The 27112-nt window shown below is 33.7% G+C and overlaps 1 protein-coding gene across 14 annotated transcripts in view; it reads right to left on the bottom strand.

Annotated features, from left to right (window-relative positions):
- Positions 1–27112, bottom strand: part of R3hdm1 (R3H domain containing 1) — a 96787-nt gene that overhangs the window by 19562 nt on the left and 50113 nt on the right. For all 14 annotated transcript variants that reach the window (XR_005737933.2, XR_005737932.2, XM_021721113.3 and 11 more), the window contains 2 exons: positions 15118–15272; positions 10312–10463 (listed from right to left, as the gene is read on the bottom strand). Coding sequence is in view for 12 of the 14 variants with exons in the window: in XM_021721113.3 (XP_021576788.2) it covers positions 10312–10463; positions 15118–15272 (307 nt within the window). In the remaining 2 variants the exon portion in view is untranslated. The remainder of the gene's footprint in view (positions 1–10311; positions 10464–15117; positions 15273–27112) is intronic.

Here is a 27112-nt window from a genome sequence, read left to right as displayed (position 1 = left end):
CTTGTTTGCACTAAGTATGCACTCTACACTGAGCTATATTATCTCCAGCCCTAACATTTTATTTATTTATTTTTTTTGTGGGGGTGGGGAGATTAGGGTGCCAGGGATTGAGCTCAGGGGTACTCAACCACTGGGCCACATTTAGAGACAGGGTCTCACTGAGTTGCTTAGCACCTTGCTTTTGCTGAGGCTGGCTTTAAACTCACGATCCTCCTGCCTTAGCTTCCTGAACCCCTGGGATTACAAGTGTAGAAAATAGTATCATTATTCTAGGTACCATTTTTTTAATTTTTATTTTTTTAGTTGTATATAGATACAATACCTTTATTTTGCTAATTTTTAAAGTTTTTTTAATGTTTAGTTTTTAGTTTTAGGTGGACATAATATCTTTATTTTTATGTGGTGCTGAGGATTGTACCTAGGTCCTCATGCATGCTAGGCAGAACTCTACCACTTGAGCTACAACTGTAGCCCCTATTTTGCTTATTTTTATGTGGTGCTGGGATCAACCCAGTGACTCAAGCATGTTTGGCAAGTGCTCTACCACTGAGCCACTGTACCCTCTAGGTACAATGTTGTACAGTACATCTCTAGAATTTATTCATCTTACATAACTGAAATTTTATTCCTTACTACATTTTATTTCTCTAGGCTAGTTGTTAGAAACTTCCTTTTTTAAACAACAAACAGAGGTGAAATTCACCAGAAGATATGGTTCATTCAGTTTGACAGATTTTATTGTTAATAATTATTTCAAAGGAGAGCTGAAGCAAACAAAATACAAAACTGGAAGCTTAGAAATAAAATGAATTCAAGAGAGGTATCAGAAGTAGGACAAAGGAAGCACTAGGGGAATATTAGGAATATAAAAATGAGGAAAAACACATTGGAGAGAAAAACGGGAAAAGTTTTAAAAGCAGGATTTCTTTTTCATAAAGATTCTATAAAGTGTTTTCTTTAACAGAGTTCTAAGAAATAAAGGTTAGTCTATTTTCAAGTTATTCTCTACGTTAGGCTAGCGCTTTGAGATTAGAGATCAAAGACAAATATATATTATTCTTTTGAGTTTCAAGATAAAAATGGGAAAATAAAAGGTAAAATTGGGGAAAAGACACTAAAACTGAGAGCATTTTGAAGATATCTTATTTGCCTTTTTTTTTTTTTTTTTTGTGGTACTAAGGATTGAACCCAGGGTCTTGTGCATGCGAGGCAAGCAATCTGCCAAATGAACTATAGCCCTAGCCCCTTGTTTGCCAGTTTTGAGGTCTCAGCAGGTATCAAAATAAATTTCACTTTATACTAAAGACTGAGAAAAAAAAAGTCCCGTAATGAGTTGTTGTAAAACAAATGACCCTAACTAGTACATTGCTTGCTGAAAGTGACTGGACATGTGACTGTTATGAGGCTGTGCTCAGCGCTCTTATTGACATGTAAAAACACAATCCAATCTAAATACAAAGATTCCTCTGTGATAACTGAAAGCAAAAACAATAATTTAAATTATACCTTTTCTGCACAAGGAACCTTTGTAAGAAAACAAGGTTGCTAAGCAACCAAAGCTAAGTAAAACATTTTTCAAAACAAAGACTTGATTGGTGTTCTTATAGGAATCTTACTTTTGTACCCTAATAATAGAGCAAAAGTTATTTCAGTCCATTTAGTATCCAGAACATAAAACTGTTTGGATTAGACCCTATAGCTTTGAGTTTAAGATATACTTTTAATCTAACAGAGACAGATTATATTGGTTGGAATGTAGTCATTTATACAGTATTGTTAGGACACTGGGTTTCAGATGAATATCTAATAATGACAGAGACATTATGTCTTTACCACAAATGCATAAATATCACCGAGCTTTAGCTACTTGTGGACAGCTGAATTACAGGTGAAAATAAGACTATAGAGGGCTGCTTACTGTAGGTTCAGTGGATTTCAATTCTGAATGTCTGTTAGAATCACCTGGGGGGCTTACAAAAATAAGGGTATTCAGGCTTTAGATCAGGTGAGACTAACTGAGAAAATGCAAGGTGGTGGATATAATTGGTAAATTTTAATAACTCCACAAGCTATCCTAACATGCTGCCAAGATTAAGAATAACTGAGCTGAAGAGCTAGAATTCACAAAGTAGAAGTTCAGGCCTCTGGGTTAATCTTTTTCTATGCTTCATAGTTTCTACATGTAAAATAAAAATAAACACATACTCATTCAGGACACTGTGGTAAATCAGGTTTTAGAAATGTGAAACCTCTGGGTGAGAAAATTTTGAAGAAAGGTTTCATTTGCATTTCTAAGCTTTCTGTAGTAAAAGTACCAATTTTGTAGGAATAAAACTTCAGGTGGAGAAATGTTGACTAGGCAGGTAGGGTCCAAACTATAATTCTAACGTTTTATACCACACAGTTAACAAAATGCTTAGTGTCTGGGCATAAATGTTGTTCCTTACTACTTTCAACTTAGCCCTTTCTTATATTAATTTTGCATTATTTTCTGTTTAATATGCATATTTAGCTTTCAAAAAAAAAAAAAAAAAAGAAAGAAAATGTGTAGCTACCCAAGGACAAGATTATATCCTATCTTTCTTCCATGCTAAATATACTTAAACATGTAAATTATTGCTGGATTAAGATTTTGGTAACAGAGAGAAAGGCAAAGTTTCAGTGTTGTAAAAGATAAAAGCTATACTTACTGAATTTTATGTTCTTTACTTGAACATTGTTTTTTAACAAGATCTGGCAGACTTTAACAGTGGAAATGATTAAAACTCAGTAACAATATAAACTCTAATATCGTTAAAGCAATGTGTATGTATATCTTTATAGTATCTAATGCTGGGTCAGGTACAAATTCAACCAATTCATGTTATTTGCAGCAATTATGCTCTATAAAGTTGTATGTACACTGATTTAGTAAATTATGAGCCATTGTTCCTGTAAGAAATTCAGTTAGGTTCTTGTAAGGCTCAGGTCATGGTATTAAATCAACTGATTAATATACAACCTTGTTTTTATTTAAAAACATTATTTTTAAAAAATATTTTTAGTTGTAGATGGACACCTTTATTTATTTATTTTTATGTGATGCTGAGGATAGAACCCAGTGCCTCATACTTGCAAGGGAAGCACTCTGCCACTAAGCCACAATCTCAGCCCTAAAAACATCTTAATAAATACATATTTCCTATTGCAATTAATTATAAGGAGTTTTTTCTTCATAACAAAACACTAATTGAGGGGCTGGGGATGTGGCTCAAGCAGTAGTGTGCTCGCCTGGCATGTGTGGGACACTGGGTTCGATCCTCAGTACCACATAAAAGTAAAATAAAGATGTTGTGTCCACTGAAAACTAAAAAATAAATATTAAAAAATTCTCTCTAAAAACAAAACAAAACAAACAAACAAAAAACCCCCAAAACACTAATTGAGAAATATATAATTTTTTCCTGACCCTGGGAACTGTGATTGTAAATTTATATGGCTCTCAGTCTATAATAATGCTGTATGCGATCCTTTCCTAAACTCATTTTTCCTAAAAAAGTCTATCATCTCATGAATCCCAAACTTAGCCACCTTTCCATTTTTACCATAATTTCTGATGCATTTTGAATGTGACTTTAGCATTGTTTAGAAGAGCCTTACATATACATCTGTGAATTTCTTCTTCCTTTTTATAGATGTATTATATGTTGGATAACAGTGATATAATTCATGCTTCAACACACAGTAGTCTTTTTGTGGTTAGGAACACAAGACAGAACTTCAGCATTCTATGTGGCAGTCATTTTGAGTGGTGAAATCACCACAAAGAGCACAAAATGTGCACATGGCACTAAAAAGACAGTAAAAAAGATGAATGTTTACAATGTGAGAACGGAGGCAGGGCGGGGTGGAGTGGGCCTTGTTTGACTTCAGCTGGAAATATGTTGTATGATGACTCAAATTTTTTGTCACTCTGAATGTGTCCATAAATATACAAGAAAGTGATGCAAATACTGATTTTGGGCTTAAAAATAAATTTTAGTAAAGAGGCCAAAATTGGCAATTATAAGGGCAACAAAAGATCCATTGTACATACTTTAAGTATTGCTGAAGAGTAATATGATATAGTTTTAATTTTTAGCTCAGAGCTCTTGTTAAAAAAACCAGGCTTTTCAGTGAGATAAACAAAGAGATAAATTTGAAGAAGTATTGATTTGGCACACCAGAAATGAATGACATAAATTGAAGTCATATAGAAAACAAAGGTAAATCAGTGGGGGGGAAAATGTCACAGTAAACAGATTCACCTCTTACTCTGTTTAGTCTAATTGGGAATAATACCCAAAATGAAAATATTTGCTGCTTTAAACAAATAATGATATCCTATTATATGCTTTCTTCCAGATTTCATATTTGCCTTTGGGGGAATTTTCATGTTACCCAATAATCTGGAACAGAGCTCAGAACCAGGTAAGTACTAAAGACGTGTAACCTATAAAAAGAGATGTCAGAAATTCCTGACAGCTTTTTTTCATTATAATATAGATGTTTAACAAGAAATTTATCCTCTTAACAAAATTTAAATGCATAATATAATACTTAACTATATGCATATGTTGTACAGCTGATCTCTAGAACTTATTCATCTTGAACAACTTAAACTTTAAATCTGCTCATTAAATCTTTATTTTTTATTTTTATTTTTTTTAAAGAGAGAGAATTTTTTAATATTTATTTTTTAGTATTCGGCAGACATAACATCTTTATTTGTATGTGGTGCTGAGGATAGAACTTGGGCTGCATGCATGCCGGGCAAGTGCGCTACCACTTATGCCACATCTCCAGCCCCTGCTCATTAAATCTTGATTACCTGTTTTCTTCTCACTTCTTTCCTGAAAACTACCATTCTATTCTCTTCTTCTTCTTTTGATTATTTTAGACATACAAGTGGAAATAGGCAGTATTAATCCTTCTGCTGAATGGCTTACTTCATTTAGCACACTGTCCTCAAGCATTCATTCATAGTGATACACATTGTAGGATTTCCTAGGCTGAATAATGTTCCATAATATGTCCATGCCACATTTTCTTTATCTATTCATCCATGGGTGGACATTTAGGATGTTTCTACATCTTGGTTACATGATGTGAATAACACTACAATGAAGTTGGGAATGAAAATACCTCAGGTAGATACTGATTTTCAATTATTTTGGATAAAAAGAAGAATGTGGGATTGCTGCATCATAGAGAGGTTCTGTTTTTAATTTTTTGAGGAACCACCATATTGTTTTTCATAATGGCTGTACTAATTAATATTCCTCATCAATAGCATATAAGAGTTCTCCCCCACATTTTTTATTTTTTAGTTGTTGATAGACATTTATTTTATTTATTTTTATGCAGTGCTGAGGACTGAACCTAGGGTCTCACACATGCTAGGCAAGCGCTCTACCACTGAGCCACAACCCCAGCCTGAGTTCCCTTTTCTTTACATCCTAGCCAGTACTAGCTACCTTTTGCTGCTTTGATAATAACTATTCTAGTAAATGTGAGGTGATAGCTATGGTTTTGATATGCCTTTTCTTTTTTCTTGGTACTGAAGATTGAACCCAGGGGCGCTTAATCATTGAGTCACATCCCCAGCTTTTTTATTTTGAGACAGTTACCTATGGCCTCAGTAAATTGCTAAGGGTAGCTTTGAACTTGTAATCCTCCCACTTCAGCCTCCTGAGCAGCTGGGATTACAGGTATGTGACATCAAGCCGGCTGATTAGTGATACTGAACATCCTTTCCTACACTTAGAGGCCATTTTTATATCTTCTCTGAATAAATTTTTATTTAAGTTCTTTTTTTTTTTTTTGTGGTGCTGGAGATTAAACCCAGGGCCTTGTACATGATAGGCAAGTCTTCTATCACTGAGATACCCAGCCATTGCCCGATCCTTTGCTTATCTATAAAAAAAACTTGGGAATATAGCTCAGTGATAGAGTGCCTTGTCTGGCATGTGTGAGGTCTTGATTTGATCTGCAGCACTACTTAAAAACAACAGCAGCAGCAACAACAACAAAAACAACAACAACAAAACCCCACAAAAGCCCAAACCAGTTTTCTGCTACTGAATTGTCAAGAGATTCTTATATATTTTGGATATTAACTCCTAGTCAGACAACATAGTTTGCAAATATTTTCTCTCATTTTGTAGGCTTTCTTTTCACTCTGTTAACAGTTTTCTTGGCTGTGCAGAAACTTTTTAGTTGGATGTAGTCCCACCTGTCTATTCTTGTTTTTGCTGCCTGCCACAATCTTTTCCATAGTGGAGTCCTCTAGATCCAGGATCTGACTGACTTTAAAAAAATAAAAAATAAATAAATAATAAAAATTAAAACAACCCCCCATTCCAGTGACTCCACTACAGATGTAACAATTAAATTGATAATTAATGGCAAGGAAAGTCATTAGACATGTCACTAGACATGTAATTTCTGAGATCAGTCCTTTGAAGTATTATTCTAATCTTAGAAATGAGAAAACTAAGATACAAAGAAACTAAGGTCAAATAAACTTAAAGGCAGGTGTGTCTGATTCCAAAGCCCATATTCTTTCTAACCATATCATGCCACTCAATTAATGCCTAAGATTCTGATAATGAAAAATTAGCTTATTTAGATTAACTCATGGATCAGATTTGAGATTCCATGATAAAGAGCCTCAAGGAATACTGATATACATCTGAGAAAATGGCAGAAGACTGACCAATCAAACGATACAGTTATGATGAAATAAACAAAAACATGAGGGCTGGCAGAAAAAAACAACAACAAAAACTTCAGCATATCAGCTGTAATGCTAAACGTGAATGGATAAAAATTCTCTAACATGTCAGACATAAGATGGCCATATTAAGGGGGAAAAAAAACCAAGTTGTAGACATTAAATTTTTTTTTTTGTAGTTGTAGATGGACTGAATGCCTTTATTTTATGTGTTTATTTTTATGTGGTGCTGAGGATCGAACCCAGTGTCTCACGCATGCTAGGCAAGCGTTCTGCCACTAAGTTACAGCCCCAGCCCAAGTTGTAGACATTTTATAGGTAAGATTATATATACATAAACACTTAGTTTCATATTTGTGTGTTAATGAATCTTGCTTATGTTTCCACACGATATTTGTTAATGTATGATTAAATTCAAGGAGAAACTTAAGATATAAACAAGGAGAGAAACATGGCGTAGTTACCTAGCATGTATGCCATGTGGGAGATGCTCCAGATGGCAGGGGTGGAGAGAGAGAAGGAAGTTAGAACATGAACAAATAACTATCTGTATGACATGATCTAATTTAAATAAATTATAATTGTGAGGAATTTAGAAATAAAACAGAATGTTTTAGACTAATACTTATATGGTATGGGAAAAATGTAAGACAATCTGTATTTCACTAAAATCTACTACCTAATTCCTATATGTGTGCATTTATGCATGTGCTGTATACACAGGAGGGCCAATGCAACAGAATGCAGACTAGCTTGTGAATGCTGGTGATCTGGGGATGATGGTGGAGTGAGGCATAATTAGTTTCCTTTTATACATCGTTGCATTCATTTATGTCAACACCACTAATATTTTTGTAATTTAAAAACACTAATGAAAAAATATATAGAGGTAGAGAAACAAAATATAATTAAGGTCAATAATTAATTGCCACAGGTATATATACATTTGTGCAAGCTAGCCTTTGACATTACAGGAATGTGTTCATTCAGTATAGATTTACCAAGTTCCTTTCTATTCTGGGGCCTGTTCCAGATACTTGGGTATTTGGACCAATTTCCTCTTTTCATGTAAGTACAATGGAATATGTCAGATAAAATATAATTTATATAAGCTGCGAAATATAGATTTATGAAGGAATGGCTTCTACATTAGCCACTAGATGGTAATTTAATTACTGGATCAATAAGAAATAGCCATGTTGAACTTTAAGTGATGGTTCCAAGTAAATTTGAAATATTATAGCAATTTATCTATTAAATATTTTCCAGAAGCAGAAATAAGTTTTTTTTTTAAAATAAAGAATGCTATTAAATTGGAAAAATGGTGTTATTTAACAGCAGTTTTTTTTTCCACCCAAAGGTATCCTTAATTAATTCCATACATGACTAGTTTCATACAAGTAACTACTACATGGTACCTGGGTACAAGTTTGACAGAATGCATATTCCCTGCTTTCTGTACAACCTACTCCATTTCATAGACTGATAATCTACAGGTGAAACAGATCAATGCCAGTTTGTTATATGATGACAATCACTACTATCAGCTTGTAGCTAGCTTCTTTGAAGTTTGTCTGCCTCATTTTGGGTCATAGCCATAAACTTTAGTGAGGGATTCCACACTTTTTATATCAAGATTCAAGTTGGAGATTGTTGGGGAACCTCATTCATCTCTCTATTGTTGTGCTCTAGGATATTCCTCAAGTCAGATGCTCTCCACAGTTTAATTTTCTTTGCAGAAGCAGGCCCAGGGACTAAACCTGTTGTTCTTTTCCAAGCATAGTCATCAGTATTAACTTGACTACTTTTGGAGTCTGCTGTCATGCCTGATACTAGGCTGACTGTAGAGATAGGTACAGAATGCTCTCTTATGTCTATTCACACTTAGGATAAACTCCCTCAGAAGTCAAGAACAGATGTTCATTTTTGTTTCAAGGATTGACAAATAAACAAATGGCAAAAATTTAAAACCTAAATTATACCCTTTAGGTTCCTGTAAGCTTATCTTCTTCCCTCATAAAAGACCCTCTTCCCAGCATAAATGCCTACAGAATTAACTTAGAGAAATAGGTGTCTTTTGGTCTCAAGTGAGTCACTGGATTAATAGTGTGTACCTATTTCTTTCAACCTCTGCCCTACATAGGGATACTTACTTTGCTGATTATTACTTTGCTGATAATTACTTTCACTGATAAATAAAAGGTTACACCTTGGTTCAAACAAGCAGACAATTTACCAACTTTCTAACCCTTCATTTCATCTACTTTACTATAGAATTCTGCCTCTAATTGACATTTTATAAACTGAATTGGCATTCTAGATTCCGAACTTAAATTTGTACATGTTAGAATAAGTGGATCAGATTGAGTCTTTTCTCCTTATTTATAGAATTTAAAGTCATAGGATAAATGTGAATTTTTTTAAAAAAGTTTTTTAGATGTCAATGAACCTTATTTATTTATATGTGATGCTGAGAATCCTACCCATTGCCTCATACATGCTAGGCAAGCACTCTACCACTGAGCCACAACCCCAGCCCAATTGTTAAATTTAACCCAATACACACTTCTAAATTTTTATTGTAGCAGCTCTACCACACTTCTAAATTTTTATTGTAGCAGCTCTACCTTAAAACTCCCAAGCTGCCTGCAAGACTCACAACCAATTTGCCATTGAAAAAGTCCATCCTCCTCAATCGCTCAAATTAACACTGGTAGCCAAAGATACAGAGACAAGAAAAATTTGAGTTCTTCCTGCGGAACTCCTGCGAGGTCCTGACAACAAATAAGGTCAGAACAAGCTCCTATTTTTCTAGGTAGATTTCAGTGAAATAAGGAATGCCAGTCCCATTTCCACCCTAAATGTCATCTGTTACTATAATTGGGTAGCAACAATCTCTTATGATTGATTATAACTTAGGTTCCCATTCTTAAAAAGAGATCTGCTGTCTCTCTGGTAACATCATGGGGATGTTATTAGAGTAAATAAAATACATTCTGAAAAACAGACTAAAGGTACCTAATTAAAGGGAAGATTACTATTTTTCACACATTAGGCTTGTCAGAGAAGCTTCTGATCTTCCAAGTTTAAATAACTGATGAAATATTTCATGACTTTTTAAATACAGACCTATTATCATTTACTTTTCTTACATGCCTCTTTCCTCCTACTGACGAAAAAAGAGATCCCAGAGCCTGAAAAATTTCAGTAAGATATTTTGCAGCTAAGTTTATCTACGGGAAATACAATCTTCCCAAACTACTACAAATAAATCATTAACAAATAAATGCTCAAAATGCCAAGGACTATGAATAACTAGTATTCCATTTGATGAATAAAGGACACAGTACAAGAGAGATTTGATTCTGGTTCTATATGGAATGTTTAGCTTATATGGATTATGTTTTAAAAATATTAGAAAAACAGACTATCATACTTTGTTTCATCTACATCAGGAAAATGATTTTAGTCATTTAGTCAACTTTAAAACTAGGAATAGACAATAATCTTGGTAAATAAAGAGAAGCCAGAAGATTAGGTTTCTTAGTCATACTCACCTTAAATTATTTTGTTGGCCAGGTGGAATGACACTGTAGTAAACTGGCATTCCTGTTGTGGTTATTGATCCTTGATTAGACTGATTAGGGAACATAACAGGCTGTTGGTAAGTTTGATGCGCAATTCCTTGAGAACCTTGAGGCAGTGAAACCTAAAATTTGAGACAATTTAAAGGGAAAAAGATTTTTTAAATCTTGCAGATGTTCATAGCCTCCATAAACTTTAAAAATGTGAGCAGTTAGGATTAAGCCAACATAACACTGTTTTTTTTTTTCTGTTAAGTTTGCCACAGTACTGTACTATTTTTATTGTATAGCAGCTCTACCTTAAAACTCCCAAGCTGCCTGCAAGATTCATAACTAACTCGCCATTTAAAAAATCCATCCTCCTCAATCACTTAACCTAACACTGGTAGCCAAAGATACAGTGGCTCCTCAGTCCTTTATCTAAAAAGCTAGAAATGCCACCTCCAACATAGGGAGGAGTTTTATCTCTATTATAAGGTAGTATATCTAAAAGATCTAGTAAAGTGAATCTTTCTTTCTTTTTTTTTTTTTTTTTTTAGATAGCATGAGAGAGAGAGAGAGAGAGAGAGAGAGAGAGAGAGAGAGAGAGAGAGAGAGAGAGAGAATTTTAATATTTATTTTTTTTTTAGTTTTTGGCGGACACAACATCTTTGCTTGTATGTGGTGCTGAGGATCGAACCCGGGCTGCACGCATGCCAGGCGAGCGCGCTACTGCTTGAGCCACATCCCCAGCCCCAAAAGTGAATCTTTCAATGCTTTGTTTTCTATATTATTTACAAGAAACCAAAGGGACATAATGGATTCTTCAATTCTCTACTTCCATTATCTAGTTTCTAAAACAGAAACCACACAGGTATCATAATTTCTTCATTTATAATATACCATAATATAGTGATTTTGTTAAACGAAGCCAACATAAAAGCTTGTGACAACATCAATGGGGTGATGAGGATTAACATTACTGGGTACTTACTGCCATGTATCAGGTTCTTTTGTAAGTGCTTTATGTGTATTATCTCATAAAGGCATCCTAACAACTTAAGAAGGTATTTTCATTATCCTTATTTTGTAAATGGGTAAACTGAGGTTAAATAAGTTGCTCAAGGTTGTATAGTTAGATAGTAAAAAGGTCAGGATTATCACGAATTCCCTTTAGCTCCAGAGCCTCAGTTCTTTAAAACCACTTCCTATTCTCCATCCTTGGCTTTGTGAATTAAAAATTAATGATTAAGGGGTTGGGGTTGTAGCTCAGTGGTAGAGAGCTTGCCCTGGGTTTGATTCTCAGTACCACATAAAGATAAATAAATAAAATAAAGGTATTGTATCCATCTATAATTACAAATAAATTTTAAAAAGTTAATGATTATCTTCTAAGTCTTACTTATATAAAATTACTTACTTATAGAAAATGTAATTAGTCCTCTCAAAAATAATAATAAACTGGGCTGGGGCTGTAATTCAGTGGCAGAGCATTTGCCTAGCATGTGTGAGGCACTGGGTTTAATCCTCAGCACCATGTATAAATAAACAGATAAAGGCATTTTGTCCATCTACAATTACAAAAAAAAATTTAAAAAAATATATAATAATCTCTTGATTATTTTCCCTTTAGCTCATTAATCCCAAAAGAAAATTATTAGTCCGATTTATCTAACTGTATACTACAACATATTTCCATCTTTTTATCTGTTGAGGCAGTGGAACATTCTGAGATTCTCCTCTCCCTCCCGTGCCCCCCCATTTCTTTCAGGTACCTGGGATTGAACTCAGGGGCACCTGGCCACTGAGCCTTATTTTGTATTTTATTCAGAGACAGAGTTTCACTGAGTTGCTTAGCACCTAGCTTTTTTTTTTTTTTTTAAATATTTTTTTAGATATTGATGGACCTTTATTTTATTCATTTATTTATATGTGGAGCTGAGAATTGAACTCAGTGCCTCACACATGTTAGACAAGCGCTCTACCACTGAGTCACAGCCCCAGCCCTAGTGTCTCGCTTTTGCTGAGGCTTTGAATTCACAATCCTCCTGCCTCAGCCTCCTGAGCCCCTGGGATTACAGGTGTGTGCTACCACACCTGGCTCTGAGATTATTTCTAATTGTATAAATTAATACATATGCAAGACAGATCTGAGAAAAATGATACAGCTTAATCTAGATGATGTAACCAGGTAAAGAAAAAAGTGTGAGGTACGAAAAGAGAAAGAGAATGTGCAGCCATAGAATTCATTACTAAGAACAAAGGACTTTTTTGGCTTATTGTTCAGAAAACAGTTTATCACTACCTAATCTGTCTACCAAACATACTAGGAAGCATACTGTAAAGCAGGCTGCCATTCACTGCTGGTTAGAACACTTCCTATAATCATTCACCTAGTGTGAGAATTATGAGATAAAGAGAAAATAATCTACAACTTGTTAAAAAAAAAAAAAAAGCATGCTATAGAAATTAGAAGAATTGGGCTGGGGATGTTGCTCAAGCGGTAGCGTGCTCGCCTGGCATTCGTGCGGCCCGGGTTCGATCCTCAGTACCACATACCAACAAAGATGTTGTGTCCGCCGAGAACTAAAAAATAAATATTAAAGATTCTCTCTCTCTCTCTCTCTCCTCTCTCACTCTCTCTTTAAAAAAAAAATTAGAAGAATTATCTTAGCTCTAGAATAGCTCCAATATTTAAGCTCCATATGCAAAAATTACACTAATAATGCTTTGATTTATTTAAAAATGACAATTCTCAAAGGAAAAATTTCACACTGTTGGTGGGACTGTAAACAGTACAACAACTATGAAAATCAGTATGAAGGTTCCCCTAAAGTCATCATACTATAGTGAAACATGTATACCCATGTTTATAGTAGCACAATTCACATTAGTGAAACCATGACACTAGTCTAGGTGTCCATCAATAGATAAATGGATAAAGAAAATGTGGTATATGTACACAATGGAGTTTTATTCAGCCATTAAAAAAAGAAATTATATCATTTGCAGGAAAATGAATGGAACTTGAGATCATTACATTAAACAAAATAAGAGAAACTCAGAAAGTCAAGGGTCTTATATTTTCTCTCATAGTGGAAGAGAGAGGAAAATGGAAAAGAAAAATGGGGGTGGGGATCTAATGAAAATCAAAAGGAGATCAGTAGAGGAAAGGATCAGGACTTAGAAGTAGGTAAAGGACAAAGGAAATGCTGGGGAATGATATTGGTCAAATTATATTGTGTGCATGTATGACTACAAATTCCATCATTTTGTACAACTATAATACACCAATTAAAAAAAATAACATTTCTCTCACTAGACTGTGAGCTCCTAAAAGTCAAGGGCAAATCTTTTTTTAACTGAATCTTTAACACCCTATGCAGTGCCTGGATGTTTAACAGATGCTCAATGTATTCGATTGACAGTGAGACCTAACTCCTTGAGAAGGCAAGTGTTCCTGGACTGGTGTTGCTCCTATCTAATGTCTATGGGGAAAGTAGAAGAAGGGCAATGTTTTTTAAAAAAAATATTTATTTTTTAGTTATAAGTGGACACAACATCTTCATTTTATTGTTATGTGTTTCTGAGGATCGAACCCAGTGCCCCATGCATGGTAGGTGAGCGCTCTATCTCTGAGCCACAACCCCAGCCCCGAAGAAGGGCAGTTTATGTGCCTATACTCAAGCATGGACTATCAGGAGAAAAAAGCATGGGGGATGTGAAAGCAAAAGAAGTAGAACCTAGTTTCATGAAATATCTCTTTTGTGTTATTGCTTTCTGTTATCAAGGGGCTTCAAAAGTAAACACTCTCCCTTGACAAATTCCACATTTCATACTTTAATTTCAACTTAAATTTTCTGAAATTATATGGAATGTATATACTTGCTCTTTGTTTAGATCCTTCTCTGTCCCCAGAATATCTTCTTAACCAATCCATGTTTATAATTTAAGGGAATAGTTAAAAGTTTCTATCTTCTGAGCAGGCATTATTATCAAGGTCTTTATAAACTGTTTATTGCTTTATTTCATGATCTCCTCAGTTATGGTTTGTATTCTGTCGTCAATTTCTTTATATATGTGTACATAAAATATGAACACATTTTATCTTTTCAATTAGATTATTTTTTCCTGTTGAGATGAATGAAAATGGTCTTTCCTTCAGTTAGGCTCAGCTATGAAAAACTACAAGGCTAATAAAATAAACCTGCTTACAAGTTATTCTTCTAAAATTTGAAGAGTTTTGGAAAATGTGTCATATTATATTAAAGACACCTGCTATCTACCCTTTACTCTATTTTTTCTCCTAGTACTCTCTTTCCACACAGGTGACTTTCTAAGGAGCTGAAGAACAGAATAAGACACTTGTTTATAAATTTATAGTTGGAAATACAGACGGTGTCAGGCAAAATTTACTTGCCAAAAATAAATGTGTTGTTGCAGATATCTGAAATATTAATGAAGTGAACAAATAAAGCAAAAAAAATCAGTGTAAAACAAAGACACTATTACTAATAAAACTTCTAAGAGGTGCTGGGTTGTGGCTCAGCAGTAGAGTGCTTGCCTAGCATGTGCAAGGCCCTGGGTTCGATCCTCAGCATAAAAATAAAGATATAAAATTAAACAAACAAACAAACAAACAAACAAACACAAAAACAAAAATAAAAAAACTCCCAAGACTATCAAGTTGTATATTACAGAAACATTTCCCATATATTAAAGAAATACAGAAGACACATTGTAGATACACGTTTTATCTATAATCATCTCCACCTAAAACAGACAAGAGAGACAATATACCTGATATGATGGCACTGAAGGGTAGGGGATCACCACTCCTTGAATCTGATTTCCAATGCTGTTGGGTTGGCCTCCAACTAGGCTCTGACTCTGGGGTTGCTGAACTCCAACTATTCCTTGGTAGTTTTGCTGCTGGTTGGAGATAACTTGAAAACCTGTAAAGGCAAAATGAGTTAAATTCTGTTTTGAGTTTAATATATTCCATCTAACAGGGTATCTCTATTTTAAAAAAGTACTTCTGTGTTCTAAACAACAGAATTTTGTTTTAAGTAGCAAATTGCCAAAGCCCTCTAATTTGAGCAACATTTAAAGTGTTTACTAATTTTAAGTAGAATCATCTACAATTTTTCCTTATTAAAATACATTCAAATAAAATATGTTTACAAAAACTTCTTATATAGAAAATTATAGGGTAAAAGACTTTGTTACCATAGAATAATCACTATTCACTTTATATTACAATCTTTTACAACAACCATTTCTTGGGTATCAGGGCTGCCTACATAATTTGTGAGGCCTGGTCCAAAAGAAAAAAAATGTAGCTCCCCTTGTTAAAAAAGATTAAGAATGTCAAGTTGGTAAGAGCAGAACAATAAAGCAAGCATAAGGCCCCATGCACTGCACTGGTTGCAGGCTCATGAAACTAGCCCTGCGAGGGACCAAAAAAAGTGTGCGTGCGTGCAGGGAACCATTATTGTAGAATGGTTGCATGTTTAAAAATATCACACTAAGACACAAATCCTTATATTAGAACTATGTCAGACACAGGCAAGTAGGCTTATTCATTAATTTTTTTTTAGATTATTTACCTATTATTATGGTCACTTAGCAAAGAAATATAAGTAATTAACTTAAGTAATTTACTTGATTCAATCTATACCATGAAGACATTATTGGTAATTTCAGTAGTATGTTAACATTAGAAATTTACTTTGATAAAGTGAACTTGTCACTTAGCTTAATTAAGACTATATAATTTAAAAGTAGAGTCGTGAATGTCAGTTGTATTTTGTTTCTTGATCCTAAGAGGACTCACTCAAGTATACCAATTAGCTCAAGGCTCATGGGAACTACAAAATGCTACCACAAATTCTTTTTTTAAAAAGAAACAAGATAAAAATAACTTATCATTTAGTTTCAGGGCACTGAAGAAAAGTTTTTACAAAAATGAACTGAATTCTAGTACTGCTTATATAAACTCCAACAGGCAAAGTCCAATGTTTCCCCAGTAACACCACAAACACATTTTGCTCTCTTATATCAGTTTTCATTTCCATCTTCATTTATCTCAAAATCAAGAGAAATTGCAAAGATATTTTAACTATTGACTACAGACAATAATATAACTATAAACACTTAGAAGTCTTAAGGATTCTGCATAAGGATTAAATAATTGAATGTACTCTAGCATCCACTTTCTTTAAAGACACAAAGTTTATCTGGTAGCTAAACAACATATTAACCACAACAATGTCAAAACCTATAGCGAATTTTTTAACAGTAAAGGATTTTTGTAAAATGGTGCTATTTCTATGGCAATAATACTACATAGCTATGTTTTGAATGACTTTTACCAATCTTACTTTGTACAAAAAAAATGCATATTCTAATTCCTCATCTGTCAGAAAACAATTGATAATAAGCTGTCTCCTAAACTATTCTCCCTTGTATATTTTCTGCATTTAAACTTGGAGGTAGGGAAAGGGAGAGAGCAGAAGAATCTTCTTCCTCACTTAAAAAAAATAAATAAAATAAAAAAATATATATAATTGTAGATGGATACAATACCTTTATTTTATATATTTATATGTGATGCTGAGGATCAAACCCAGTGCCTCACCCATGCTAGGCAAGCGCTCTACCATTGAGCCATAATCCCAGCCCTTCTTCCTCACTTTTTGTTAAAAACTTTTTTTTTATAGTTGTAGATGGACATCATACCTTTATTTGTTTAGTTTTTTATGTGGTGCTAAGGATCAAACCCAGTGCTTCACCCATACTAGGCAAGTACTCTGCCACTGAGTTACAGCCCCAGCCCTTCTTTCTCACTCACTCACTTTTTAATCTAACAATTAACATTCAACTCTATTTTCAGTTCATCAAATGATAGTATTTCAAATTCGTATAACAAATTGCAAACATATTGAAACATAGTGACATATCTTCGTATCCTAGAAAAATAAAGGACAGGAATAAAATAAGATACAAACAGGATATCTTGTGTTGAAAACGCCACCTCTCAATATATACACACAAGCATATATCACAGCATCAGAATCTGGGCTCAATTCTGTACATATTGGGAAAATGACAGCTAACAAGGAATTGGATGAATTATAGTCTACTAACAAACAAAACAAACAGTGGATACCTGGCAGAATTCCCAGTAACATAATCAGAATTAAAATACTTTGACTTAAATAGTCACATTCCCTTAAGAAACTTTAAATGTTTTGTCTATTCCTTTTTTTTTTTTAATAATTTTTGGGTAGTGCTGGGAATTGAACCCAGGGCCTTTTGCATTCTAGACATGCACTCTTTCACTGAGCTAAATCCCCATCCTGCCTATTACTTTTGTAGTTTACCAAAAATATTCAAGGTTATAGGCTGTCTTAGAAGCAGCTTTGGGGAAAAAAAGGCCAATTTAAGTACAAATGTGGTTCTCAGTTTTTAAATTACCTAATTTTGGAAGACTCATCTTAGAGGTACTCTATCTAAAATTCTCTTATGAAGGGAATCTAATTTTCATTAATTCACACTTATTGCCACCCACACATACACATATCCATATAAATACCATGCATATTTTGAAAATGTGACAACATAATATGAAATCTGAAACATCTGACCCCAGCACCTGGATACCATTTGCCCGATGGGTTGTATAAAGTAAGTGTGACAGGGTTCTTTTCTTTTACATAAGGATTCTTAGAATCACAAGATAAGCAGTATAGCACTGTGAAAATAAGAAGGAGAAATTATTCCTGATATCCATGGAGATAGTGAATTTGTGCTTGGACTTAAAAGAATATTCCAGCCAAAAGCAAAGGTCTGGAAAAAATAAAAAGTAAATAATATGTTTGAAGAATAGAAAATACTCAGGAATGACAGGATATGGTATGTAGAGTGAAAAGCAAAAGATTAAAAGCAGAAGAGTACTGATGGAGAAGCAAAGTTTTACAAGCAGGAGAGTGGTGAAAATACCAGGAAGTTCCAGATTTTAAAGATTATGAAAGTAGAAAAACCACTAACATTAGTACTTCACTAAGAAGACTCGAACATGTCTTTGAGTAAGAGTGTAGATACTAAAAATAAGAATGCCAAGCACTTTTAAAAGAAAATACCATCCTAAAAAGCTCTTGTCCATTTCTTCATAACTGTTCATTGCCTTACATCATTATCTATTGGCAACATAAACTTTATCCTGCTAATTCTTCCCTTATGGTTTGTGTACACTTCTAAAAAATAAAAATGATATGCTTCTTTGGAGTAAAAAAAGAAATTTAAACAGCATTACCCTTTTAAGAAAAACAATCCAATCTATATTAGCTCTCACTCAGCTAGGCCAAAATGTGGACATTCGATATTTTCCCTTAGGGAAACAATGGGGGAAAACATATTAATAGACTAGAACCCAAATAATATATGCTTCTACATAAAACCAGAAGTTAATGTGTGTGGACAGGTTAAGTATGGCCAGTTTCTCAAGTCTTTACATTTAGTGAATGGTTTCTGATAGCAAAAGATGAATTTAAGTTTTAAGGCAACATTACTTGTGCTGGGATCTGTCCTCAGCACCACATAAAAATAAAAATAAAGATATTGTGTCCAACTACAACTAAAACAAAATATTAAAAAAAGGACATAATGAATATAAAGCACATCAGTTGGAAATAAATGGATCGCCCATAATAGCTGAATCATAGATTTAATTAACCTCTAAGTACTTATTTGATAAGAACATAATAAGACATTATTTACATCTAATATGTTAAGTTTAATGGTATTATTTGAAAGTTTCTGAAAAAAGGTGGACACTGAAAACACTTTTTCAAATAATCTTTTTTAAAATTTATTTTAAATTTTTTTTTTAGTTTTAGGTGGATGCAATATCTTTATTTTACATTTATGTGGTGCTGAGGATCAAACCCAGTGCCTCATGCATGCTAGGCGAGTACTCTATCACTGAGCCAAAACCCCAGCCCCTCAAATAATCTTATTTGATCATGAAATAGATATTCATGGAAGAAAATTTGGAAAATACAAAAAAAGTTGCTATAGAAAAAAATCATTTATAAAACACTTTTAATCACCATTTGTAACATGTATGGCTAGCCTCATTTATGTTTATATATATTTATATTCATTACTTAAAGAAATGGGATTATATGATTACTGTTTCAAAACCTTTTTCTATGTAATGGTTCTGCATCTGGTTAATAGAGGTTTTACAAATTATGGGAAGGAAGTATTTAAATAAATTTTCTTAAAATACAGACCTCAAGTTTAGTAATCAAAGAATGATAACTCAAAAGACAAAATATTTTAGGACAAACTTTGTTATCTTCTTGTGATCAGGATGGGATTCTACCTAAAATTCCTTTGTTTTTTCATTTAGAATACTATATAGTTATTATTGCCTCAATAGCATCACAAGGTAATGTTAATTGCTAACACTCACTACATTTATTAGGTTTCCGGTACTGTTCTGAGTACTTGACATAAAAATTAACTCAATGCTCATATCATGAAACAGGTATAATTATTATCCCTTCTTTGGATAAGAAAATAAAGGCATAAAGAGATTCATACCTTGCCCAAGGTTACTAGCCTTTATAGTGTAGTTGGGATCTGCACATAGCAGTCTGATTCTAAAATTTTTAGGGACAAATGTTGAAGTAGATAGAATATTATAGTAATATACAAAGAAGTAGGACCTGACCTTAGATGATAGCTAATGTGAATTTAAGGGCTAAAACCACACCATATTTAAAAGTTTAAATAATCAGCCCACAGTGTCCTCTATCTGTGTGTGGGGGGACTGTCCTACATTTTGCCTATTACTCCCAAGATGCACAGTTTGAGACTTGCACTTTAAAGCTACACTTCCTTATTATAGTTATATTTCACACATATAAAACAGTGGGGAAAGGGAAGAAGAGCTCAAGTCATTAAGTATTTAAGGTTCCACGTCCAACAGATTTTTTTTTTCCTTTTGTTTCTCAGACTGAGTTATTTACATGTCAATCTCCAATATTCCTCTTTGCGTCAGAGGCTGTTTTTGTTTTTGCTCAAAATATTTATTCTGTTGCCAATTCCAGATGAGTCTAAAGAATTCTCTAGCAGAATTTTCACAGATGGTGGCTATCTTCTCTACAAAGTCAGGATGCTTTGCCAAGAAGTCAGACTTTACACCCCTGGCATGATGCCAGCTTTAACCTGGACATCTTGTGTGCAAGGGGAGCAGTCTGTTTCACAAACGAAGTCTTGAAGTTCTGTGAAGTAATGCCTTTTCCCCATCCACTGAGTACATTCATTCATTTTTACCTTTGATATAAGAAAACCTACCAGGCTTCAACCACAGTGGGAGGGAGTAATCAGGGCCTGAGGGACCTAAGACTGTGACAATTAAAAGAATAGTTAACATTTGATGCTCTGCATGACTGGTAATCAGGAGGGAAATTTTAGGGGCATTAGGACATGTATCTGAGCTCTTCCTTCAAAAGTCTTGATGAGATGTTTGACCACTGTTCCAATAATTTTAGCAAATTATTGCTAAAAGTATACAGTTTCAGAATATACTTTCTAAAGAGTAGGATATTCAAGGTTATTAAAAGATTATTGGGGCTGGACATAGTGGTGCACACCTGTAACCCCAGCAGCTCAGGAGATTGAGACAGGAGGATTTCAAGTTCCAGGTGAGTTTCAGCAATTTAGTGAGGTCCTAAGTAATTTAGTGAGATTGTCTTAAAAAGGGGCTGGCAATGTAGCTCAGTAGCAAAGCGTCCCTGCGTTAAACCCCCAGTACCAAAACCAAACAAAAAAGCCAAACAACTGGATTTCTCTAATGCAAGAAGACTGTAGGACCCAAGATTGGGTTGATTGGCTCAAGTTATTATAACTGTAAGCAAAACTAGAACTATTTAGATGCCAAGCACTAAAAAACTAAAACCAAAAAACTCACCCCAATATTGTTGTTCAATTCTAATAAAAGATAAGAATTTCACTGTTATTTATGTAAGAAGAAAATCATTAATAATGTAATTTGGTATAGAATCACTAAATTACAGGCATGCCTCAGTATACAATTGCTTAATAAAATTTTATAAGAACTGTCACAAATTCCTCTGAAACTTTGTTTAAACAAAGCAATTTCAGGCTACTGAGGTAGGTTGTTATGGAGTAGCACCTATTAAAGAGACACTTTCATTGAGGTCCCTTATGTAATTATTCAGACAAAAGGAAGAAGGGAAAATAGTTCTGATAGTTTCAAAAGTATAGTCTGAAGACTGTCAAGTATGAGAAAAAAATCCAGTGATCTGGAAAAGAGGGAGAAGGTTGAGGATTAGGAAGGAGAAGTAGATTCCTGAAGAATGAAAAGTTCTATTAGGTTAAAAAAAAAAAATAGAGTACTTTCAGTATTCTGACATTTAATATATCACCAACTTAGTTACAATGTCAATTATTCTTTCTTAATTAAAAAGTATGTTTCTGTCAAGTGCACCAACTTCTTTGAACAAAGAGAAGCACTGTTTGATATACAATTTTGATTTTTACAGAGATATAAATTCTAGTCAAATAAATAATAATCTCATTTACCAATCCAATAAATAATCTCATGTTAAGAACAACAACAACAACAAAAGTATGTTTCTATATTACAGACTTTAAAAAAAATTCTGTGATACAGCTGGATTTAACCTGGAAATTAAAGGAATATAGGATAACTTTTATAGAAATGTTTGTCAATCTTGGGAGAAAGTATCTACATTGTAGAGCATGCAATACCAATAATAATACCAAATGGAAGTAACATCTAGATCTCAACACAGGTGCTTGTTAACCCTACCATTTTCCTTTGGTAAAGGAATGCATAGTTGCAATAATATCCCATTTCTTCCAGCACTTTCAGAGGAAAGCACAATCAATTCTGCAAGCTGAGAGAACTAGGACAATATAAATTGATGGCTCAGGCACTTCTCTGGAGGGCCCCAAAGAAAATTCTATTTTAAACTCTATTTCACTTTAACAGAGAAGGGAGCAAGAAAGAAATACAGTGTTCAGCAAAAAAGTAGACTTTAATAGGCTAGTTTTATTTTATATAAGTGACCTGAGCTAGCTTTTGTATTAAAGGAAAGCATTCTTAATAACAGATTAGTTACAATCAGAAAGATAATAGAAGAAATGAAGAATGACTTAGAACAGCCATAAATCTAAGGTTATTTCCCTTAATAGTAGTATTAAAATTTTTAAGTCTGAACTTGTACAGGAGCAGCACTGTGAAAGTAGTTGGTTTTTTATTTAAAAAGATGAGCTATTTTGCTAAATCTAAATTTATTTGTAAATTAGAAGAACTATTTCCGAATTATCAAACTCTCATGCTTATAATCCCAGTCATCTTTCTATTTGTGGCATTATTTTAGTGGGCAGGCAAGTTCAATTACGGTTAGTCCCTCAGGCATATTTGGAAGGGGATAGCTGTCATCATACTTCACTATTCTTTCTCCCCATCATTCTCTGTTCTCCTACCTTTGTGCCCAAAATAAACATAAATACAAAACAAAAAACCCCTCAATTCTAATTAAATCAGCTACACAGATGTTTTAATTCTCAGCTGTTTAAATGACTATCCTATTGAACAACTCAAGGAAATCTCGGGGTACTTACCAGATATATTTGGCTCCAGATTTCAGTGGCAGCAGATTAATGGAGAAGGGAAAAGGGAAATAGGTGGATTTGTAGGTATTACAAAATGTCTGATTCTGTGCTGCTCACACAATGCTAAGAAATGCTCAGAGAATCAATGAAAACATAAGGCTAGCCAGGTCTACCACCTAGTAACACAAATACAAAATTCCTTTTACCTGGTAATAGTGTCAAATAAAGAAATTATTGACTTTCCTGTAGTCTCTATTTGACACAGCTGAATCTCCTATCAATATGTTCCCTCCTCTGCTCAACTAAAGTGGTATTTCTTCCTTGCTTGCCTTTAAACTCAAGTTGCTCTTAAATTTATGCCCTGCAATTCTATCAGTGGTCTGCATGTCTTATGCTATTTATCCTAAATCATGTTTTCTACAGTGTAGTTCATCATGATCTGACCATAGTTTGCTGTAACAAACCTTAATAAATTTGGAATCACATGGTTGAGTTACTGGAAAGCTGACTGAAGGTATAAATTTACTGATATTCTTTATATTTGCCAACTGGTTGCAAAACTAAAACTATATTTAGTTTTACGGAATTATTTTCTCATAGGCATGCAATAATAACCCAGTTTGAAAAAAATTGAATTATATCCTTGGCCCAAGTAGCTTCAAATACATTTAGGTCCATTTGAAGGCATGCTTTAATTTATAATGTCCCTAAAAATTTGTGTAGCAATAGGAAAAAGACATATTTGACTTCTGCTAATGAGTTTGGCATGCTTAAGACAATAAACTTTTTTTGATAAGCTCCAAACCATACTGAATCTGGCATTCAAATCTGCTTTGGAAAAGAAATTAAAGCAATAGTTTTCATGAATTTTTAAAAGGTAAATTATATTAAGCCAAGGTTATCACTTAAATTAAATGCTTATTTCTGAGTGTGATGCATGATTAAAAGGCAGTTACAATTAATGGAAATTATAAACAAATGTTAATAGCTTAGCATTAAAAAAAAAAAAGCAAAAAGCAAAAAGCAGTGGAAATCTGAGTAAAAAGAAGCCAGGAAGCAGCTGAAAAAGAGACCGGTTCACTGTGAGAAATGTAAGCCTCTCAGACAGTGCTACGGCCCCGAATCCAACAGCTCAGGAACAAGGCCAATTATAGCAAAATATTAAACATGTATGGTGAAGCTGCAAACTTTTAAAAAGAGTTGTAAGAATGAAAGCAGCTGCCTATAAAAGAACCAGGGCTTCAGAAACCTAAAATTTTTGCTATAATTACTACCTGCAGAAGAGTTTTTCTATAGCACACCAAACTCCTCACATGCAGTGTACTTTATAGTATTCAAACTACACATTTTAAAGGGTTAAGATAATATATCTACTATCCAATAGGCAAGTAACATTATCTTCTGAAAACAGTTGCTTGTTTGACTCTAATTATTGACAGTAAGTTGCTAAGCTGCCGCAAATCAATTCTCTAATATTTATCTTTCTCAACCAGAAATGGCTCACAGGAGATACAGAGAATCATAGAATTTTACAGTACACAGAGGTTCAATAGACAATACAGTAAAACTCCCTTTCTTTTGCAAGTGAGTAAACTAAAACTCAGAGGCTTTAAGTGATACACCTAACACCAGTTAAAAATGACTAGGAGCCATCAGAATTCTGACTCATAGTTTGCCATTTTTTACACATTATACAATGGACTGTCCAGAATTTCTTCTGTTTCTGTAGATGGGATAACTCAAATCTTATTTCAAATGATCATGCTCAGTAGTTTCACATTTTTAATGACTAGTGCATTCATTTCTCAGCAGTCAAATTAATACTATTTCAATTTGGTTTCCTTAATAAGTGGAGATTTATTGTCAGTGAGATCAATGTAACTCTTGTCCACTGGCACACACTTGGCTACCAAAGCATTTCATTCTTGAGAAATCTTTTCAACCTTCTCTCTACCTTCAAAAAGGAAAAATAATAGAAAATTCTGATTTCTTTTCTACTGCCATACCCTACCCAGCCTAATAATAATTGACTCAGCTGGGTTTGTTAATTTGGGCAAAATTTCTTAAAACTCACATATATACATTTAACTATTATTTGTGCCACAGTGAAAAAAATTTGTTCCAAGTTTACCAATGTTTCATTATTTCATTGAATAATTAGTTTCACCCTTTTATGTAATAAAAGAAAACAACATGCTTCTTGATATTTGTAGGGTATGTAAATGTTGTGTGGCCAAAAAAAAAAAAAAAAAAAAGTAAAGGATGTGGTAAATTTCTCATTTTAATCAGATTGAGATGGTGAAATAAATACAAGTAGGGGTTGGGGTTCTAGCTCAGTGGTAAAGTGCTCCCCTCGCATTCGGAGGGCACGGGGTTCGATCCTCAGCACCACATAAAAAATAAAATAAAGGCATTGTGTCCAACTAAAAAAAAATTGTTAAAAAAATAAATACAAGGATTAAAAAAAACTCTAAAAAGGAAATGCTATTGATTAACTATAAAAAATTCCTTAGACTACATTTTTTTATAAGAGTTCAAATTCCTACTAATTCTATAAAAAGATATAATGTAATCATCACCATAGTATCTGCTGGGTAGATTTGCAGGGAAATTTTCTATTATACTTATTAGCATAACAAAAATTCCTCTTAGAAAAGAATGCTTTTCTTTTTTATTCTTCAAACTGAATGAGATAAAACTAATTTAAGCTGTAAGAGGCTACTGCATAAAATAACTAAATGGACAAAAGTAGTTTAAAAGTGTCACATTATGTCTAAGTTGTAATAGTCAAGCCAAGGGTCCAAAACTATTCAAAGACATGATTCTCTTTTCTGTGCCCGCATTATCTGACTTATTGTTTCCTTTCCTTTTTTTATAACTAGGCATAGAGAAAACATCACAATTAAAAACATCACCGACAATATGCATATGCTAAAATATCAGATATTTTGGTTCTTGTCTAGGAATTTGTAATCATTTTCCATTAAATGAAAAATTCTTTTTTGCAGAGATACATTTGCACTAGCACATTAGTCCCAATTTGTGATTAAAAATTTTTATTTTGTAGGCAGTTTGATTATGAAAAGGATTAAAGATCTTGCCATGGAAAAGAACAAAACTAAAAGACTCACACAATATAGAAAAAAAAATAGTTGCTTGCCTCATTAACAGAGTACAGTAGTGAACTGAATTAATTTGTCAAACAAAAGGTGCTAGCATGAGGATAAATTTCTTTTCTTTTTAAAAATATCATGACATCAATTGTAACCAATGTTATTTTTGGAAGAAAAATCAGACAAAAATATTAAAGAAAAGTCAATCATCTGAGGTCCAGGAAAGTTTAGAAAATAATTTCTATTAGAACAAAACAACAATGTATTTTGTAAAGCATGAGCAGTATCATGACCAATGGTACCATGTATAAAAAAACAACTTTTGATATCTTTTGAAATTAGAATATATACTAATTTATATTATTTGACATGGGCTGTATTATTAAGCTTCAGGTAAACCTTAAACTAAAAAGAGTCATATTTGAGACAGAGAACACAGTCTCACTTGGCTAAAATGGCCTGTTTGTACTCAACATCCTTTGGAAAACATCTGTCACACGTACAATACAAGGCTAATAATATACAGAAAAGGGAAGAACCTGCATACTAGGTACAAGACCACTCCCAGAGGAAACAGGTTAAGGATGTGAAAGTTCTGCTGCAGAATTATGCTAAGTATGTTTTTCATCTGATAAAGGAAGTTGATGAATCATAATGATCACAGGAGCCTGCACCCCTAAGAAGTAAGAGTACTTCTCACCAGATGGGCCAGGCAGAGATGTTTCTCCTGAAGTGGAGATAAGCCCCAGAGTCATACATAATTTCAAGAGCAGCAAACTCCTCAGAGGAGGTGATGGTGCCTCCATGAGTCACACTTGCATAGTCTGAGGACCTTCAATAGTTGCAAACAGCTAGAAATTCTCTAAAGAGACCAACAATAAAATTCTACTTCAACCCCATAGAGTTATGAAAGCCCTGATAAATACCTTATTAAACAATTGGGACATAAGAATACAACTAGTGTGAAGCATATTTTTACACTAATATTACAGCTGTTTTCACTG

Source organism: Ictidomys tridecemlineatus, chromosome 7, assembly GCF_052094955.1.
Source record: "Ictidomys tridecemlineatus isolate mIctTri1 chromosome 7, mIctTri1.hap1, whole genome shotgun sequence".
NCBI lineage: Eukaryota > Metazoa > Chordata > Mammalia > Rodentia > Sciuridae > Ictidomys > Ictidomys tridecemlineatus.
Note: the sequence above shows the minus strand (reverse complement) of the source record. Positions and strands in the feature narration are given on the sequence as shown.